Source organism: Echeneis naucrates, chromosome 21 (assembly GCF_900963305.1).
Source record: "Echeneis naucrates chromosome 21, fEcheNa1.1, whole genome shotgun sequence".
In the NCBI taxonomy this organism is placed as follows: domain Eukaryota; kingdom Metazoa; phylum Chordata; class Actinopteri; order Carangiformes; family Echeneidae; genus Echeneis; species Echeneis naucrates.
The window spans coordinates 2,579,852-2,600,979 of record NC_042531.1 but is presented as its reverse complement, the minus strand read 5'-3'; the positions used below and the strand labels follow the sequence as shown (position 1 = coordinate 2,600,979).

At 45.5% G+C, this 21,128-nt stretch overlaps 1 protein-coding gene across 1 annotated transcript in view; it reads left to right on the top strand.

The window, feature by feature from the left end:
* Positions 1-2,110: 2,110 nt before the first annotated feature.
* Positions 2,111-21,128, top strand: part of kalrna (kalirin RhoGEF kinase a) — a 101,782-nt gene continuing 82,764 nt past the window's right edge. Inside the window, exon 1 of the mRNA XM_029492871.1 lies at positions 2,111-2,236. Coding sequence (XP_029348731.1) covers positions 2,170-2,236 — 67 coding nt within the window. The 5' untranslated portion in view covers positions 2,111-2,169. The remainder of the gene's footprint in view (positions 2,237-21,128) is intronic.

Below are 21,128 nucleotides of genomic sequence, written 5' to 3'. Positions count from 1 at the left end.
AATAAATTTAACTGCCAGTTAGAGGATTAAAAAATTTGTGTTTTCAATCCAGTTAACATCCACAATAATAATTATTATTATTATATTAGAAATGTGCTTTGCTTGTTTAATTTGAGAGTTCAGCGTCTGTTTAAAACCACCTCATTGGGACATTTCTTCATTTGTGGGGCCTGTTGAGTTGAGCGAAGGCTTTGGGAGACTTTTCTTTGTGTTTGCTTCTGGCTTTTTAAAATGCGAGGGGGGGGCACCAGAGGGCAGCAGCTATAAAAGACAGGCAGGAAGATAGTGGGCTTAAATTTCCTTTTGCTGGAGAGTGAGGGAAAATCATTTCCTCTCCAATGTCACCTCCTCATGCTCTTTGTGTTTCATATCTTAGATCCTCCATCTGAATTCAACTCTGCAAATCACAAGAAAATAAAAAAATAGGATGAGATAAAAAAAAAAAAAGGAGGCTGGGAAGAGCAGATAGTTTTGTTTTGTTTTTTTCCTATTCAGCTGTATGAGTCTTTTGTTTGGAAAAGGCTGCAGTGATCCTTAAAGAACTGGTTTGAGGCTTGAATGGGGCCCTCTGGGGCTCAGAAAAAAAATCACAGGACAATAAGATTACACAATGGCCCTGTTGTCATGTGCAGAACTGGTCGACAGGGGGCAGTACCTGACCATGATCAGGCCAGCACATGGCCTCCATGCTGATGAGGTGATGTGTGAGGAGAGGACAGGGTGAGACGTGCTCACCTCTGAGGAGAGGAGCGCCTAAGACTTGATGTTGTTTAGTTTCCCTCAAGTGAAACGCAGAAAAGAACAAACCGCAGAGCAGATTATCGCCAGTTTCTTCTTCGGTGGAATCAAACGCACCGATTTCAGACCAACACGTTTCCCCATATCCTGCAAAAAAGCTTCTCTTAGCTCCGCTGCTAGCTGCCTCAAAAACACACACCAGCAGCCGTTCCTTCATGAGTGTTCATCTTGGATTTTAGCAGTCTGCACTGGACAGTGGAAGGTGCAGACTGAACGTCCAGAACGGTTTTCTGGTGATAAATCTTTGCTGTTCTGTCGTCGTGAATCCGGCGTGCTGATTGCCGAGGAGGGAAAAATAAGGCGGGAACGAAGCCATCTGGATCACAACTGGCGGGCTGCTGGTCAGACTTCCACCTGTGTTGAAAACAGGAGAACAGAAATGTGTGCAGCTGGCAGCCAACGTCCACGATGTCGTTGGCCAAACATATCGACTCACGTTTCGTCGAATCGGTCGGTGCTTTTTCTGAACTGGATCAAAATTTCAGATTCGAGGAGGCAGAAAGACTTCAAATATGAACCTGGACGGAAGAATACCTGGAGGAGCCGACAGCAGAAGCATTGTGGTCTGTTGTTCTCTGCTGGGCCAAACACCGAAACATATGACGGCCTTCGGACTCGAACCAGCAACCCGTCTGATTATATTTAAGACGGCTCCATTTCTGTAGTTTGGAGTCCGCACATATTCGGCCGAATCTTGTTGGTTGTTTTTAAAAGAAAAAGATGAAAAAGGTGAATCAGCCATGTGAGGACTTTTAAAATGGAGGCGATGAGCACGTTCATGGTCCCCACAGGATGAACCCATTATTATTATTATTGTTGCTGTTGTTGTTGTTATTATTATGGGTTGTTTCCTGTTGGGGATCATCTGTATGGATACTTTTGGTTTGTTTGTTTGTTTTATTTTTTTTTTGTCCATCTGTTTTTAACATCTTGCTGTGAACGGCGTTTAGAAATAAAATGTTTCATTGTTGTTGTTTTCTTATTGGTGATCATCCATATTTGCTCTGACACTCCATTTCTTGTCAATAAAGGTCAATGAATTGAATTGGGAGAGCGAGCATGAGAGAGAGAGGGCGAGAGAGAGAGAGAGAGAGAGAGAGAGGGAGGGGAGGGGGAGAGAGAGGGAGGGAGGTAGAGAGACCTCGGCGGACAGCAGCAGAGGGAGGCTGGACCGGGAACAATAGAGAGGAACGACGCCAGCCTCCGAAACAGCCAACAAACCGAAGAAAGGGAGAGGAGGACGGAGGAAAGGAGGATGGAGGGAGAGGGAAGGAGGCAGGAGGAGGCAGGAGCCATGTGAGCACTGAAGGACGGAGGCTTTCTCTCTTCGGACTCCTTCTGTCGGTGGATTTTACTGAACCGGATTCCGGCATGAATCCTGCAGAGGCGGCCGAGGAGGCGCCCAGCGACCCGGACACTGATGCCTTCTATAGGACAGGTAGGAGGGGCGGGGGGGGCAGGAGGGGGGGCAGGAGGGGCAGGAGGGGGGCAGGAGGGGGGCAGCAGGGGGGGGGGGGCAAATACAACAAGAATTAATGTGGCCCACAAAGAGAAAGGAGTCCGGTCCTGCCCCTGTCTGAGATCGATCACATGCACGCTCCCTGACACTGTGCGTGCGTGCGTGCATGTGTGTGTGTGTGTGTGTGTGTGTGTGAGCTCACGGGTCTGATGCTGATGGTTTGTTACAAAGGAAAGAGGAAACACCACAGCAGATATTGTTCAATATGCTGCTGAATGACCGGGTTGTGTAGTTGTGCAAGGGGGCTCTGTGTGTGTGTGTGTGTGTGTGTGTGTGTGTGTGTCTGTGTGTCTCTGTGTGTGTCTCTGTGTGTGTCTGTGTGTGTTTCTGGCTCCAAAGCACAGATCATTCTGACTAAACTGATCCAACACTGAGGAGGTGAGAGAACGTGTGTGTGTGTGTGTGTGTGTGTGTGCAGGGTGTAATAATGGAGGTGTGTGTGTCTGTGTGTAGCTGCAGCTGTCAGTTCCTTTCCTCATTGGTTCATCTCTGAAGTCAGTTAACCTTTCACTTCATCCCGGAGCTGCAGATGTTGGCGGAGAAGCAGCAGCTGGACAAACTCTCAGCTTCTTACACGCAAAAACACAAAGATCATTGTCGAGTTCTCAGGGCCTTTGTGTGTTTCTTCCATCTTTTGTTGCCGTTAATCAGCTGATCAATGTAATAAGTTTGAGCTTTCCTTAATGTGAGTCTGAATCCGAGCCGCCGATTGATTTTATTGATTTATTTATGGATTCAGCGGCTAATCATCTGTAACTGAGAGCCTTTGGGGGGTAAAGTTGTGTTTTTCATGTGTGCACTGTTAATCAGGCGTCAATGATGGAAGTGTGTGTCTGATGGTGGCAATCATAAAATACATTAAATCACTTTAGGGAAGTGGTGACATATTGGTGACGACACACACACACACACACACACACACACACACACAGTGTAGGCAGCAGAGACACACCCTGTCTCTGTCTGTCAGTGTAATTCAGTTCAATAACTTTTATTATGATCAATCCAGCCCAGTCCGTTTATTAAATCAAACACACACTAAACTCCCTGAGTGTGTGTTCTCTGATAACACACAGCTCTGTGTGTGTGCTTCCTCTTCATCATCCCCATCATATCGGACCACCGTCGGCTGGACCGGCTCCAGCAGATAGACATGGAAATCCTCCGGTTGACTCATCGCCGTGTCAAACAATGAGACTTTGTGTTTCGAAGAAGGAGAGAAAAATGGCTGATTCACAGAAAACTGTGAGTCCTGGAGAGTCCCTGAAGTCAGAAACAGGCGCTTCATCACTCCCAGCGACAGCTGCTGAACTTTCACCTTCACCTTCATGTGGTCCAGATAAGTCACTGATGAACTCAGGAGACAATGTTTGTGTGCTGTTTTATTCCAATCCCCAAAAACATTTACAAAGATATAAAAGAATTTTTAAGGTGAATATTATCCATCAACTGGCCAATTAGTTCAATGCCAAGTAAGGAAACCGTATTTATGTGGGGGTTCATGAAACGGTGGCAAAATTTAAGAAAATTACTTGGAATGAATCATAACACAATTCTTAGTACTAACAAAAGACCAAAACAACACAAGAGAACGGCGGCCTTGTTTGTACATGATCAGTTGTTGGTTTTGTGATGGAAAAAGTGGAAGAGGAGTTTTTGTGTTGTGTGTCCAGACCATCGCGTCTCTGTTTTGTGAGAACGAACGCCGTGGGTGAGAAAAATGAATGAAAAAAGGAAATAATCCCGATGATGACAAGAAAAGATGTGTGCGCATTAAAACGCAGCGCTGACGGAGACTTACTCAGCTGAACTGCGGCGGAAATGAAAGACGCTTTCATTTCTGAAACTCATTTCACATCGTTGAACGTCAGCCAGCCTCGATACCAATCTGTTCATTAGCCACTCATCAATCAGTTTCCTACATCACCACAGTCTGTCATCGATCGGTCCATCAGCTGTTGAATGTTTTGATGGTCCACAGAGCCACGGCGTCGACGTTTTCCTGGGTGTCTGAGGTGGTGATCCACAAAAATATGTAGGAAAACCATCTCGGCGTAGTTTCACGTAGCTCTGATCGGCGGTGACGTCACAAAGTTACGGAAGTCCTGATGGGCGATTTCTAACACGGACCTTTAACCACGCAGATTTGGACTGTGATGGTGGGATGGATACAGAAGATTCAGTATTTTACTCTGCAGAAGAAATTGAGGAGAAGCTGGTAGATGGAGAGAGCAGGTCAAAGTGGAAAGAGAGATTATTAGGTTTTCTATTACGGTCACACACACGACTTCAGCAGGAAGGCCAGTTTGAGTCCTAAAAGGGAAACTGGGCCAGCAGCTCGATCAGGAAACAGACACTGATACTCTGCTAACTCCAGTTAAACCAGCTGGATTCAAGTCTGAGGAGCTTTCACCTGCGACTCTAAATTCCTTTCACCGCCAAAAGTCGAGTTTCTATCTGCAGGAGACGGAGCAGCGGTGTTGATTATACACAAGAGGTCATCATCTGCAGGCGGCTCAATGTTGTGCTAATCAGCCGACGGGAAACAGGAAGTGACGCACGCGTGCACTCGAACCTATACGCATGCAATCAGACATCCGGCGCCAGCTGTCTGTCAGTAGCTGCTGAAGCTGCTGTTGCTAAGCAACCTGGCCCGAAAATAAATCACTTCTTCTCCTTGTTTATCAGAAAAACAGACAACAAACGGTGCATGCTGGGAAATCTGAGATGGTCAGCGAAGCTGATGGGACGTTGTTGATGGTGGTAAAGTGGCAGTGTGTGTTTGGTAAACCGCATCCAGGACGTCTGGACCGAACACGGCGAACCCAAAAGAGTTTCTGCTCAGAGTCCTCACAATTGTGTAACAATGTGCCATCGCCACCACGAAAACTTTGGTTTTGACCTTGTGATCGTGATCTTTTTTTTTTTGTGTGTGTGTGAGCAGGAGAGAAACATGAGAAAGTCTTTGGTTGTCAAATCCAAATGCTGTTTCTAGATTGCGTTGTGACTCAATATTTCACAAAAGACACGACTACCGATTGGCGATTCGTTCGCCTCCCATTTCAAACGCAGTCAGTTAGTGAGAACTAAAATCTGCTTGTTAGATCACAACGCAAAGTTAAACCATTTTTTGAACACAAGCTTTCACGTTTTTTGCTTTCCCAACAAAACAATTGTTGCAGCTGGATGACAAAAGCTGATTGTGTGTTGTTTTTATTCGATATGCTGCTGTTTGGGGGAAGGAACCAGGATTTTAGTGGACTTGCACAGTGGTTGCTGTTGCGGAGCCTGAAGGCACCTTTTATTTGAACCACACCAGGTCCCCAAAGAAAGATTTCATTTCACCCCAAGAGGAGCAGAGACGGACGTCGTTTCACCCCGAAAACAAACACGAGTGGACTCTGAGGAGGGACCTCGTCTCACAGAACTGACCTCCTTTCTGCCGTCACGTGTCTCTTTAAAGGGAAGAATTACATCAGTTAATACTTCCCTTTCACAGATATTATCTGAGTGTGTGTGTGTGTGTGTTTGCAACAGGACGTCTAAGAAAGTGGAAAACACAGCGTATGTGTGTCTTTGTGTGAATTTCAGTGGTCTATGAACAGAGACATTACATGGATGAATGACCAGTAATCCATTCATTCACTCTGATTCAGACACACACAGACACACACACACACACGCACACACACACTCTGCTTCCTTCGGGCTTGGAGCCAGATTAACCTGCAGTGTAAGCAGTTAAACTCAGAGGCAGACAGAATTTAGATGAATTGTATTCATGATGTGTGTGAGTGTTTTATTTTTTTTTGTGTTGTTTGTGTCGTTGTGCTTTGTGTTGAATCTATCTTCAGTCCAGACAGCTTCAGGTCTCATCAGAGGTGTCATTAAAATCAATTACTGAGTTTATACAGAGGGATTAAAGCTGATGTTGTTCAAATAAAGCTTAATGAGATCGCGCTCCGACTAACAGTACTAATACTAATCCTGCAGCAACGCCACCACTTCCTGCTCCTCCATGAATACATATGAACGGGCTTATTTCACTGCACGGATGTGCACGGAGCTTAACTCTGCCAATGAGCATCCGAGGCAGAAAGTCTGGCTTTGAAGTTCTTACACAAAATCAATTATAGCCGTTACAAATCAGAAAAGATTCAAAATTTCTGGATGAGGGTTTCACCAGTTTTTGTTGAAAAAAACTGTTTGTTGTTTTTGCCAGAGGGGGAAAAATCATAGAATTTTTTATTTATTGTATTTGAAAAATGTTGAACGGGTTAAACAACAGGGAGGACAGGGAGTGAATTATTGGATGTCTTTAGGTTTAATGTTTGGAGGCTTCAAATTGTTTTCCAACTCCATTTATAGTGAGTCTTTGAGAGTTAGTCAGCCATGAAAGAGATTTGTTAGGCCATTGTAACCTGTGGGAGGACTTGAGATGTGCCTCAGAGGAAAATTAAACAAAAGGGACTGAAAACGCTGAAAATGGTTTAGACCGCCAACAAAAGCCTGACGGGAGAGAGTGTGACTGATGGAAGATACACAAATGTGTGTGTTTTGTTTTTTTTTTTTGTGTGTGTGTGTCGATGTGCTTCATGTTCCACTGGATGGGTGAAACCGGACAGTAAAAGTGTTTCATATGACGGCTGTCGAAAAAGCAGGTGGCTCTAAAATGAACATGGCCGTTCAACGACTTGACTGGAAATTAAAAACTGCGTTAGCGGCGGTTGCTACAAGCAGTCAAACGCTAAATGGAAGAACCGCAGCGACAAAACGCCCTTTTTTTTATTAAAATACTTCTTCTCAGCTCGTTGTTCACTCCCCGTCTACTCGCCTCTCGAGGTCTGAAATGGCGTTGACCTGGTTTTCTGTTTGAGAACTCCAGGGTTGTGTTAAAGCTCCTGATTGGCTCTGTAGTGAAGTTTTGTGTGTTTCTGCCTTCCCCTCCTTCAGTTGAGTCTATTTGACCTACGACTCATCTGCTTCCTGTTGGAACCGGAATCATCTGGACGGAGGTTTCGTTCTTTCTTTTTTTTTTTTTTTTTTAGTTTACACCTTTTCCTTCCTCAGCCTCCAGCAGTTCAGCTGCAGGTCTTGGTTTGTTGTGCTAACGGAGGCTAACATAGCAACGCTCGATTGACTGACATTACTGGAGTCAGAAAAACTACAGCTGTCGCGTCCCATCGTCCTCCTGTTTGCCGTGATCTTTTCAAAATAAAAATCGATGATTCACTGTAACTGCATTTCTGGAAACTGGCAAGTAAAACTGAATATGATTCTTCAGCTAATGTTTCAGCTCCCATGTATTAATAATGAGCAGACATCCAGACTATCTGAGGCAGCAAGTGTCTGCCGTGCCTAAAATTGGCCTTTTCATCCCGCTGAATGCGTCATCCTCTAAAATGTAAACAGGCATGCCGCTTTGTTCCGTCTTTCTTCTTCTGAGAAGGCAGAATCGTATAGAAGAAGTCCTAATTGAAGATGTTACACGTCTTCTTTGACCTGTTTCTCTGAATTTGTGACTGCTGCTGAGTCCCATCGTTAAACCTTCATGTTATGGATATGGAGTTTACAGCAGGTCAGACTGACACCCATCCGGGAATATCATGTTTTTAAAATGGAATTTCGTAGAGCAGCTTTGGCTCAGAGTTAATCCTCCGACCGGGTGATCTGTCGGTTAACAGTTCAGGAAGCTGGAGGATCCGCAGACTCGTCCAATCTGTTGCAGCTTTCAGTAAAACGGTAGTTAGTTGGTATTAAAGTCGTTTTTCAGAAAAACAAATATGATGATAAACTGCAGTGAGGATCAACATGACGAATGTAAAGTCTGATTACTGAGAGCTCTTAACAAGATTTTTTTTTTTTTTTGAAAGGAAGATGTAGAGACCAGCAACTCGTCTCCTTGGAGCGTTTCACTCAGATACTCAGGATGATGGCGTCTTGCCTCTTTAAATGAGAGCTCAGTACTGAGTCATGGTGAGGAAACCTGGGGGGGAGGAGCTACACTCAATTATTCAAAAGTGTGTGTGTGTGTGTGTGTGTGAGAGGGGGAGAGAGAGAGAGAGTGTATCTCGCCCTTGTTGCATCAGGAACAATAAGATGGTGCTGAGGTGAGAGGTAGGGATTCCCCTCCCTCTCCCTCTCTCCCTCTCTGTCCTTGTCTTTGTCTCTCACCCAGTGGCAGATGGGTGTGTATACAAGTGTGTGTGTGTGTGTGTGTGTTTGTACTAGTGTGATTGTGTATTTGGGATGTCGGGGTGATCGACAAGAACAGAGAGAGAGGCATCTTAAGTGGATTAGACCTTATTACCCACCAGGGGACGAGTGAGACAGAGAGAGAGAGAGAGAGAGAGAGAGAGAGAGGTAGAGAGACTATAGGAAAGAGTGAGAGAGAGAAATAGTGTTAAATAGATAAATACAAAGAAAGGATTTCCTCCTCCTCCTCCTCCTCCTCCTTTTGTCTCCTCCCTCCTTAAAAGCATTCTAGTCTTTGGACAGCTGCAGCCATATGGTGTGTGTGTGTGTGTGTGTGTGTGTGTGTGTGTTAGTGTAATGAGCATCTGTTTTGACTATAATCGATCACTAAGACGTTTGGCAGACATGTATGTGTGTGTAACCAGCTGATTAGTGATGCTGCCTAATAGACCTTGACGTTATTAACTGCTGCGGGCAGGTGTGTGCCTTTTGTCTGTGTGTGTTTATGTGTGTTTGTGTATCAGAGAATGAGACACAGGAAGCTTTTATCCTGATTGACAGAGCTGTTGAAAAGCACAGATTGTACGACTGTTCAGAAAAATGGGAATATCAGAATTAAACCCTGCTCTGACTTTAAAGGCACACTGCGCAATGTTTTATTTCTCGAAGCCAAATTCACACTCTCGGCACATAAAACCTTTTATTTCTCTGAGAAACTGGATCACAGTGAATACTGAGAAACAATGAGGGAATAATCTGTCAGATGAGAAAGAGATGGCGAGCAGGAAATAACCCTGACAGACTGTCCGACTGCGTCGTGTTGATGATGATTCATTCTCCGGTTCGTTGCCAACCTGCTGACTGTGCTCACCTGCGGCCCATCGTGGGGGGAGCACCTGGGCTCACACTGACAGAACAGACGTCCTGTTTGAGTCCGACTGCCACCGACGAACCGGTACGGGACCAGATCTTGTTGCTGTTCTGTTGAGCTCTGAAGGTAGCCGAGCCTTTTATATATTTTTGGGTGACTTGAAAAGTAAGAAATTGGCCAGAAAGTAATGAGGGTAGTGTGTTCCTGAACTCACCCCTCTGCGCTCCTCCAGGTGAACCACCAGGCACCATATAGGTGCTCTGTCATTCTCACTTCTTTAGATTCAGAGCCTGGAGCGGCGATCAGCTGTCCAGTTATTCATCGATTCCAACAGCAAAGTGGGATAAAGGTGCGGCGTTCAGACAGATGTCCTCTGTTATTGTCCCCTGACCTCGCTTCTTTCCTGTTAACCAGCGATCATCATTCAATCCCTGCTGAAATTGGACTTCGGTGAGCAACATCCAGACCAATCTATTGGCGGACATGTTGCAGAACAACTGTTCACACTGCTCACACTAAGCGGACTGAAGGACGCCCACAGAAAGCCTGCACCCCTCCCAGTGATCCTTACAACTGAAGGTGGTTTAATGACCCTATCAGTTTTTGCTCTTTGTCTCCACTGCCATCACCAGGGGTCAGAGGTCAACCCCAGCCATCTTCTATTTACAGAGTTCTCCCCTAATAGGCTGATCTCAGCGTCGGGGTCGGTCCTGCTCATTTATTCCTGATTGAACTGGACTCTGGAGGTGTGTCTTCTGACCGACCTTATTTTAAGTTCAGATCACCCCCCCCCCACCACCACCACCAAACATGGGGAGAACGTGCACATTTCAACTCAAGGCCTCGCCGCTGTTCGCTGTTGGAGTCAACGCCGTGTTCACCCAATCAGAACAGACTGCTCTTCGTTACCTAGACATCCCTGCGGACCCTGCTCGACCAATCAGAGCCTGAGGAGGGCTGTCAACCGACACACACACACACACACACACACAGTTAATGGGGCTTCCTTGGAGAGCACCAGCATGCTTGACCCTGAGTAATTACTCACCACCCTCAGTGTGTGTGTGTGCAGCTGAGGGGGAGGTGGCTCCCCGGCGGCGGTCTGAGCTGTCAGAGAGCAGATAAGGAGCCTGGGAGAGCGTCAGTGGAACCTGGGCAGCTTGTTATTGAGCTGCCTTCATCTGTCGCTGATTCCTTTGTTGAAGCAGGACAGCGTCACCTGAACTGAGCTGATGTTTTCTCTGATGGAGAGAAATGACACATTGGCTCATTGATTTATCAGTTCCACATTTCAGCTTCTTGAATGTGAAACTTTGCTGCTTTTCGCTGGTTTTTATTCTAAATTGAAGCCTTTTTTTTTTTGGGTATGTGTGTGTTTGGAAAAATGTTTCAGCTTTGCGGACGGATGTTTGTACTTCTTTTATGAATTGTGTAAACTGTTAAATCACTTTAATTGGAAAATAAATATCTAGTAATTCTGCAATCCGTTCATATTTTCCTTTAGAAGAGGAAAGAGAGAGAAAGAAAATGGAATGTACAAAAACGCAGTTAGAGATCCAGATGTTTGAAATGGACGTGCAGGTTTTTTGTTTCTTCTCACAGCAGTCCTGAACTACAACATCGACGACATCATGGAAATCCATCAGAAGGAGTATCAGATCCGTCTTAATGTACATAAAGCTTTGAAATATCTTCTTGACTTCAGCTTGCCGGCTGAACTAACTAACAAAACACCTTTTGCTTCCTGTTTTTCACAAACATCAGGAGTCAGTTTTGGAATAAATCTGCTGATGTGGTTATTTAATAAATTAAGGATTTGTTCCATAACATGTCAGACACCTGAAAAACACCCAATCCTCAGAACTGGAGGAGCTGCTGTCTCGAACAATGACTGAATTCAAAGATTGATGGATCGATGATGAAGGTCTGAGGCTTTTCCCAGTTTGCAGCTTCTCCCCGTGACTGTCCAGCTTCCTCCCACAGCGCAATCACACAACATGCACGTTAATTGTTCTCTAAATTTCCCCCCTGAGGTGCAAATGTCTCTGTGATGGACTGATGTCAGCTGGGTTTGGCTCCAAGCAGTAAAAACAACGGACGGATGGATATTTATTATATACCGTTGAGCTGGTTTGCTGCCAAACTCCCATTTTGTTGCGCAGGAATATTTAATGACGGTATAGAATCTATCTCTCTATACTGATACAGTAAATCAGTCGTTTTGGCTACATGGAAGCAATACTGGATGTAAATCTGTCATAATCTACTGTGGCGCGGTGGCAGGTTTCTGGGTTCGGACCTTTTTGTGTTGAGTTTGTATATTCCTGCTGTGCTGTAGTGTGTTTCCTGCCACACAGGGACCGTGTTTATAATAAACGTGTCTGCAGGTGGAGAATCGGCCTCCGGCTCAGATCGGGTGGTTGATAGTTGGGTCAGTTTAGTTTGGGTTGGTGGGATTTACTGCCCCCCCCCTCCTGTCCCAGCATCAATTAGCCTCCTATCCTGTACGACACAGCAGTAAAACACTTTATGGGCTGCTTTTGGTAAACAAGGAAGCTACTGTGTGTTTGAGTATGTGTGTCAAGGAGTCACACATGTTTTCACTAAAAATGTGATTATTCCTGATAAAGCTGAGATGACCTCAGTCACAGGAGTATCTGAGTCAGTCTGACAGAAAAGGTTTTCCCGTGTCGTCAGAGGAAGAAACATCACAAACGTTTGGAAACAGCAGAAAGAAGCTGTTCTTTTTTTAGAAACTTGCTGCACTCAGTCTGTCCTTAAGTTGTATATCAAAACTGAAATTCCTGACGCAGTTGTACGGCAGTAAAAATACTGTTAATTATGCGTTAATCTTTTCAGATTTAAAAGTAGCTGCCAAAGTCGCTTAAACGGCAGAATGAGATTTTATTTATGTGTGCAGACAAAGACAGAAGGGGCAGAAGAGAAGCAGGCGGTTGGTGATTAATTCCACCGATATAAAAGTGATTTAAGCTAGCTGTAATAAAAAATTTTAATTTGTGTTGAAGTCTATGGGAAAAAGTCCCTCCTCCTCCCTGATTTATCAGTTCAGGAAATGTTTTATGGTCTCAGTCTCTAGTTTACAGTCTTCAACACAACATGATGTTCATTTTTTTAAATGATGCTCCATTTAGAGGGAAATAGACTATGAAAATGGGGATGTGTTGGGGGCGGGGCTACGCTGTGACTGGTGGACTGTACCATCCAATCAGGACAGAATGCAGAGCAAGTCGCATCCTCCAAATCAGCTTGTCTCCAAAACCAAGATGGTTGACAGCCAGATTACTACCTATAGGCTTCAAAATGGCAGCTGACGGACCGAAGGATGACTTCACAGCAGGATGGCACTAATGAATAACGGACAACAGCTTGATCCGCGTGTTGACAGGACGACCGCAGAGCTTCACTTGTGGACACACTGTTCGAGTTAGTTCATCGGTGCACGCTTTCTTTTTTTTTCTCGGCCAAAAGTTAGTATCATAACTTGGCTCTCGTCTATAAATACATCAAAGCTTTTTTCCAATTACAGGACTGACAGCAGGAGGAGTGATAACAGAAAAAATGTAGGTTTCGCACTGCAGTGTTGAAGGTTATTTTAATCTTTTGGTTGCGAATGTTTTTGTTATGTCGCTGTCTGGTGTGACTCAACGGACTCAGAACCGCCGACCAGAGTCGGGTTCTTGTTCACGTCTGAAGATCCGAGCCGGACGTCTGATTGCTGTGGCTCGACTTCCTGGTTGGCTGACTTTGTTTACAAACTTGTTGACTGACTGGTTTTAATGGCACGTCTGTTTTGCTTTGTGGGTCATAAACTAGCTGGTTTCCTGGTTTACTGACTCTTGGTGTCCTCGCTTTAACTTCAGCTCTGCATAAAACCTTGAACCTCTCAGCCATATGAAGATTTAGTATGCTGCGGTTTGGCCTGAGTCGGCTTGTGTGTGTGTGTGTGTGTGTGTGTGTGTGTGTGTCCATCGCCATCATAAACGGTTGGAAAACACTCCAGCACAACCACAAGTAGCTCTTTGCAGGAGAGCTGCACTGGAGCTGTGTGTGTGTGCATGTAAATGCTGAATTTCATTCATTTTCAAAGTTCTGATCATCGTTTCCATGCAGACGGGATGAATGAAGCAGCTGGAACTGATTCACAGCACTCTTCCTTTCATCCCTCCTTCCTCTTCTTTGCGGGTTCATTTATGTTTCTCCGTCGTCATCCTTCCTGCACTGTTTGGTAGTATCTCTACTTTTGTCCTGCCGTTGTTTTCATCTTCCTCCTCTTTGAACTGAGCTCGATGGAGGAGGCTGCGCACTCAGACAGCCACAGGAACATTTGTGTCAGGCTGTAAATGAGTGAGAGGAACTTGGCTGGCTGTGGAGTATTAATAGAACAAGAGAGAGCGAGCAAAAGTGGAAACTTTAATCCTTAATGTTGCTCAGTTCGAGGAACAATTATCGTCTGATCTTTTGGGGCTTTGCACCTTTGATCTGAGAGTTTAGTCTGACTGTTCGTCCTCCAGCGATGCTCATTAGACAGGACGTGGCACGTGGTCATCCCTCCTGCTGACAGGTAGAGTCTGTCATCCATTCTGTTTTATTTGCGTCTTGCTCCCCATTGTTTTCGCTGCGGGGCCAGCATCCTTCTACGGAGGTGTGGCCAGCCGTAGACCGCAGAGGGCTGAGCCGAAATGAGACGTTCTGGTCTACAGAGGTTTTTCTGCGTTGTGTCATCAGTCGTGCCCCCCAACAACTGCTGCAACATTTTTTATTTTTTTTTGTCCTTTTCTTTAAACGAGGTTTTAAGGCTCTTGGTTTTGACTGAAACCCAATACTTTCATTTGAGAGTGTAAACCTCAGGCTATCTGGCTGAGCCACGGAGGATCCAGTGGGAGGATTCGTGTGCTGGATCCACCTCCTGGACTCTCTGTTTCTCAGGCACCTTCAACATTGGACACCCCAGTTGGGATGCAGAGATGGAGCTTATTCTTCGACCGGCCAAGTTTTAGGTCCGACTGCTGCAGCGTCACATTCGCTGCCACGTTATTCATTTTTAACGCACAATGTGTTGTGTGACAGTATTTTGGACCTGCAAGCGTTCACAGTACCACAAATTCTCAGCAATAGTTTTTTCTTTTGCTTAGTTTTTTCCTCAGTCTCAGCAATAGTTGTATTCAGGAAAGGATTCAGTGGTTTGGGCTAAAGGTGTCCTTAAGGGCCCTGCCGTCGTGTAGTACACTTAAGCTTCAAGACAAAAGAAACAATGATGACTGGCGGTTTCAAACAGGAAATGAAAGGCGGTGGACCCATCCATCCACCCAAACCTCCGGGTGGGTTGGGTCACCTTCGCTGCTCTCAATGAGTAATAATACAATTGTGAAATGCTCCGACTGGCACTTATAGAGGCTATTTGTTGGTTTTCTGAGCTTCAGCATTCACAGCTGTTTGGTTGACAAGCATGTCCGCCGTTTGATAAGCAGTTATTTTAGGGCTGCATGAAAATAAAAACCAAACTCAAAACTAAACTTTAATTTTGTTGGCAGATGTGATTTCAGGTCAGTTTACTTTTAATTTTGATGAAGGAGAAATATTGATACTATCAAAATGATACGAATACAGTGAATGTCTTTTTTGACTGTTTTTGCACCACAACATTGTCTCAATATGTGCAACAATGTGGCGACACATTTTCACATTTTCACAGTTCCTGTGATGTGGATATTGTCATTTCAGCCGCTGTAGATCATGAATCGCGCTCTGGGCGGCTCCTCTGCTTCGTCAGACTCCACAGGGACTCGATATCAGAGAATGGAGAGTCAACTCTGATTTCCTTTTCACGGTAATCACCAGCTGTCAGTGCTCACGTCGTGCGCATCCTTTTTAAGACGGCCTCCTCCTTCCTTACACCGACAAATTAGTTGGCCGTTACAGTAAATTCTGTACAACCAAAAGATGCCAGCGATCCATGTAGGAGCTTTTGTGATCTCCGTCGCAGATTAGAAATTCGTTTGCTGTTCGAGCGAATGCGGCGCCTCTAAGTACCAAACTGTCACCAGGCTCTTCACTCACAAACACACACACTTGCACACATGCTCACACTCACACACACACATTCCATGTCTGACCACTCAGTCTAAGTTTTTCCTTTCTACAGACAGCTGCTGTCTGGAGACTGAAAGCTGATCCAGAGAGCGAGAGGGAGAGTCAGAGAGCGAAGAGAACGAAGGGGGAGTTTCATCTGATAGCTGAAACACGTGTCCCGTGTTTTAACATTTGGTTCCTTTCCGTCTTTCTTCGAGGAAGGCACTTCCCGCTTCCTCTCGACCTCTGACCTCTCGGGGTCATCCTGTTCAAGTGTGTCTGTGTGTCTCAGCAGGGTAAACAAATAAGCGTGTGTGTGTGTGTTAACGACGGGATGTTCTCGGCAGCAGGTCCGCTGGGTTATTTTCTATCAGTAAAGCAAAACATATACATTTTCTTTGGCTTCTCTCTCTTTAGACTTGTAATTAGCTTTGCAGGTGCTGTGCAGGTATCTGGCAGGGAGGTTTCATGACTGTTACAAACACCGCTTTATGATCTGCACCTCTGGAAACGTTGGCTGCACTCATTGCAGGCAGATGGCACTTGCATCAAATTAAATTTTAATAACTGGCCTAAAAGATCCATAATGTTCACATCATGTACCTGCAGCAGAGTCAAAAGTAGCCACAGAAAAAAAGTCTGTCCTTTATGCAGTTAGCGGCCTCGGCCCTGCATCAGTGCGGCATGATGTGGGTTTGCATAATGGGCTCCTGTCTGCGTCTGCTCGTAAAACCTGAGCACCTGATCAACAGCCGTTATTTAGAATCTGATATCTCCAGTGACCCTCACAGATATGCAGGCTGTCGCAGCCTCTGGGGGGGGGGGGGGGGGTGGTGGGGGGCGGGGCATTTTGTTGCCCTCATTACTGATTGAGCAGCGGTTGGGTGTAACTCAGCCGCTGGAAGTTTGTCCTGCGAATGTCGTGTTTCTTTGCGTTGCAGACAAACCGACCCTCCAGAAATCTGACGGCGGGCGAGGTGATCGTCTTCCCGACGTGTTGAGATGCTGGTATCATTTGATTTGGTGTGAAAATGCAGTCAAAGTGAACGGGCAGACAGGCCACATAAGATTCTGCCGATCGTTTCAGTTTTATTTGCCCAGGACTCGTTAAAGCTGAATTCTCTGAACAATTATGTTCCTTCATGTCTAGATTTATGATTTACAGGGTGGGCGGCGTCTCTTTCTTCATTATAAAGTTAAACTCTGACCCGTCTTTTCTCGCTTTGTAAATGAAATCAGATTGTATTGAAGTCAATGTGAAAATGGCCATCAGTTCTAATGTGATATATTTGCTCAGTAAATGTTTTTCAAAATTAGGTCTCAGTCTCTAGTTTTAGGTCTTTTCTGTCCAACGTGATGATAATTTTTCAAATGTAATCTTCTGATTTCATCTGTTGTTACTTAGTTATGTTAATATGTACGTAATAAATTCATTCTGTTGTTAGCCTTTCATCGTGTCTCCTTTTTCCTCTTCCTCGTTGGAAGTCCGAGCCAGTTCCTGACAAACTCGGGGCTCGTCCGGGACGTTTTGATTAATCATTCGGTCCTGAATGTAGAGTTCACGGCAAATAAATAACAGAACTGAATCCTCTCCAGAGAAAATATCTGTATTATTCATCTGGTTGTCATTAGAGCAAAGAGCTAGTCCTGCTGCTCACACTGAAGTTGTCCAGAAATTAAAGGGACACTGCTGCTGGTAAATTATTCTCTACATTTCCTTTCACCTCCGTCGTGTTGAGCCGGAGTTGAAGAATCATCGCCGGGGCAGATCCCACCAGAGAAAATCAGTTTTTCCACAGTTTTGGGTGAACTGACCCGTGGAACCTTGCTGGGTTTTCTTTTCCTCCCAGTCTGAGCGCTGTTTGATCCCCGGCTACAATACTCAGGGATTGTGCTGCACTTCTGCTGTGTTGTGCGTGTTGTGCTGACTCAGCTCGCTCCAGATGGCATCTCTCCATGTGGTAGGAGCGCAGCGCCGATGATGTCATCACCCCCAGACCAAAGCTTTGATCTGATTGGTTTCTGCAGAATGAGTCAGATGGTGGCGATGAACGAGGAAGAAAAAGCGAGAGGGAGAAACACACACACACACACAAACATGCAGTTTACATACATGCAAGCACATACAAATAATTCAAGGTTTTCCTCTGTTTCCTGAGTAGGTGAGAGTATTTTTGTTTTCATGGCCGTCAGCCAGCCGAGCTCACAGCAGCCTTGAGGCTTTAATAGGAGGAAAAGCTCATTGTTATCGCGGTGGAAGCAGCAGGGAGAGTCTCAGAGTGGGTCCATTATCCAAACACAAGGACTAATAAGTAGTAAAACTGGGCCGAGGACAGAGACACAGACACTCACACGGAGGCAGTGACAGCTGTCTCTCCAATAATCGCATTGTATCGCCTCTTTCCAGCAACTGTCTCTTTATGAGAAGAAGCTTCCCAACAGAGAACACATCATCTGTGCGATGCCTGGCAAGCACTTAACTCTTACAAGCTCTCTTTCTGGGTGTCTGTGTGTGTGTGAGAGTGTGAGTGTGTGATGGTTGTGAGAGAGCAGTGTGTGGTTTGTGTTGGAGGAGTGATGGATGTGGTTTTCCTCTGCAGGGGAAACTGAAGCTGAGGCCATTACAGAGTGTGTGTGTGAGATAGGAAACATACTGTATTCAGCCTGCAGTGTTAAAAAATATATGAAGGCAATATGTTAAAATAATGAGGCAGAGATGAATTATTCACTGTCGGTGTGATACAGTGAGCTGAGGTGAAGCTGTGTTTGACACACGATGTTGATATTAAAAAGCGGCCGGCTGCTGCTGTCGTCCGTCTGAGTCCGGGTCAGGAGGTCAAGTCGTTGAAATCAGACTGTTTGATGTTGTGATGGTGGACCGCAGCAGCAGGACGGACTGATGAGGTCACCCCGTCAGTTGCCTGGCCGACTGTTGGCGTTTCCTCCGCGGCTGCTGCAGAGCGGCTCGGTGTAAACAATCAGTTTTAACAACTTGGCCCTTTTTGCTGCTTCATTCGTCAACTTTTCAGCTCCTTGCTTTTTGGATGAAAGGTCCTTTCTGCTGCTTTCTGTTGACAAGGGAAGGGCTGCGTGATGTGTAGATAAATCATGTCGCTGATATTTTTGTGAAAGGAAATGAAAATATATTCTGTATACGGTCCAATCTTTTTTTTTTAAAACAAAAAAATAAAATGAGACGATTGTGACAAACACTCAGCAGAATATGGCGCGACCCTCCGCCTCAAATCCTCAAATCCTTCCTGTGTGCCTCTCTGACCATCTCCCACAATCCAAATAAATTCTTGTGAGGTTAAATATTTGTTTTATTTGATCCGCTGGGATTGACTGACTCGTCACAGATAGGTGTTATGGATAATGTACGGTTTGACTTCACGCTCGTAACTTTGGGAAGCTGACCTTCCTGTGCTTTCACGAGAATAAAAAGTGCTCTGAAGACGTCGTTTTTTGGCCTCCACATTGTCACGGTGCTTTGAGGTTTCATAGTGAGCCACGGGTTGGAAACATTTGGGAAAACTGTGGCGTCTCTGCTGCCTCTCGTGGCACCGTGAGGCCACATTTTTGCGAAGGGTTCCTTGTTTTGTCTGCAGCTGCCGACTGGTTGACATCAGTCCACCGCAACTGGCCGACAACAGGCGGCGTTAGGAACAGTATGAACACCGCGGGTTGGTAATCATCAGAAGGGAAACGCATTCAGCTGGTCTGTTTGGCCTCGGGGACACACAGCGATCAGTTGTGGTAAGCGCGATGTAAACACAACTGTGCTTGTTTACCGGACGACTTCACCTCCAGGTTCTCCTCAGCTCTCTCTCCTCTGTGATGGCTTGAGGCGTAAATGGAAAAAGCGGGAAGCAAACTGATGAACATCCAATTATGTTTTGGTCAGGAGAAGAGCAGTTCTTGTGGGGCTTTGCAAGGTTGCCTAGCAACAGTCATCCATCGCCTTGACCTAGTCGTTGACGAAGTGCCGTCTCCATCCGCTGGGTTAAAACATCTGTATATGGAGGTGAAGGCCAGTCTGCGCCCGATGTTAATCCTCAGGAAATACTCTTTGGATTAAAATCCTACTTGGCTAATGAGATTTTCTCTTCAAAGATATCCGATCACTGATATTAATGAGCAGACCAACGATCTTCACCCTGTCCACATTGGGATCGGATTAAATATGTTTACATACCGCAGTGGAGCTGGCAGACTTGGCGTGCTGAAGGTGAAGAGTAACGCTGTTGCAATATGAATCTACATATTTTTCCTTTTGGCTTTCTTCTTCTTCTTCTTCTTCTTCATGTAGGGTTTGTCAGAGATGAGGTGCGTCTCAGGTTTCAACCACCTCCACATTTGGTCTGGCCGATGCATTAGCTTTCCAAACGCAAAATGATGCATTTATGTACATTTTCTTTTTCCTGGAGAGATCCACGTGAGAGGCCACGTTGGCGTGAGGTGTCTATGTGGCAAATCTCTCAAATCTATATTTAAATTGCTGATGGATGTGTTGAAGTTTTTGAAGACTGTGTCTGTGGATGGATGGGCAGGTATTGTATTGTATATTGTGGTAATATGAATAGGTTTTGTGATTTAAATAAAACTAACTGAGACGTTTAGAGGGGACTGAATATTTGATTAAGTTGTCAGAGATCAGAAACCAAAACGCTTTAAAATCCCATCAATCTTTAACGCTGCGTGCATCATTGGCTGTAAACTGTCCATGAGCTCTGTACCTGTGCCTGTAATGTGTGACAACACAACACAAATGTGGTAATAGAGACAAACAGCTGAGGCAACCCAATCCTCGCCGTTAACACATGCTGACGAGGTCGGATGACAAGTGTCTCTTTGATGAGGCGTCCGTGTCCCGTGGCGGCGTCATCGATCAGCGAATGGATGACAAACCTGCTCAGCTGAAGCAGGCCCGGAGTTAAGCGTCCACGCCCATTCATCCAAGAATAGTGTCACTTTGAATTCCTCCAACGTTTCGGCTGAGGAGCATTAAAATATGACAGACCCCCCCACACACACTCCCCTTCCCTCCTCAGCCTCTGTCTCCGTGGTAACACATGAGCTCCAGCAGCCGGTTATCACAGCAGCTGTTGCTAGGGTGCAGACGGGCTCACCTCTCGCCTCCTAATGACATTTAGACACACACACATGGCCTGGGTGTGTGTGTGTGTGTATGAATGCAACATATGCTATGGCCTCTAACACACACACACACACACGAAGCTGTTAAACTGATCGTTATTCAGAGCTGCAGAGACCGAATCAGGCTCCTGTGACCTTTTGAGTTTTGGCTGCAGTTGTGCTGATCTGGGAAATGAGTCTGTCTCCTTGCGTCATATTTGTTGTGATTTATTCGGGCTTTTTAGTAACCATGCCGGACGTTTGATTATCCTCAATGTGACCCTCCTCAGCTGATGGAAAAACTTGCGGCCCCCCTCCTCGTTACGTGAACAGAACTCAAAGCTGGAAGCGTCCTGACAACTTATCAGGCTCCTGCTGCATCGTGGGTACATTTAGATGATGCTAGCAGGCCTTCTTGTGCTGCTGCTGCCGGTCACCACGTGTTAATGGTTCCAGCAGGAGCTGCATGTCGACCTTTAACATATACATGTCTGGAAATGTTGAACATGTGTGTGTGTG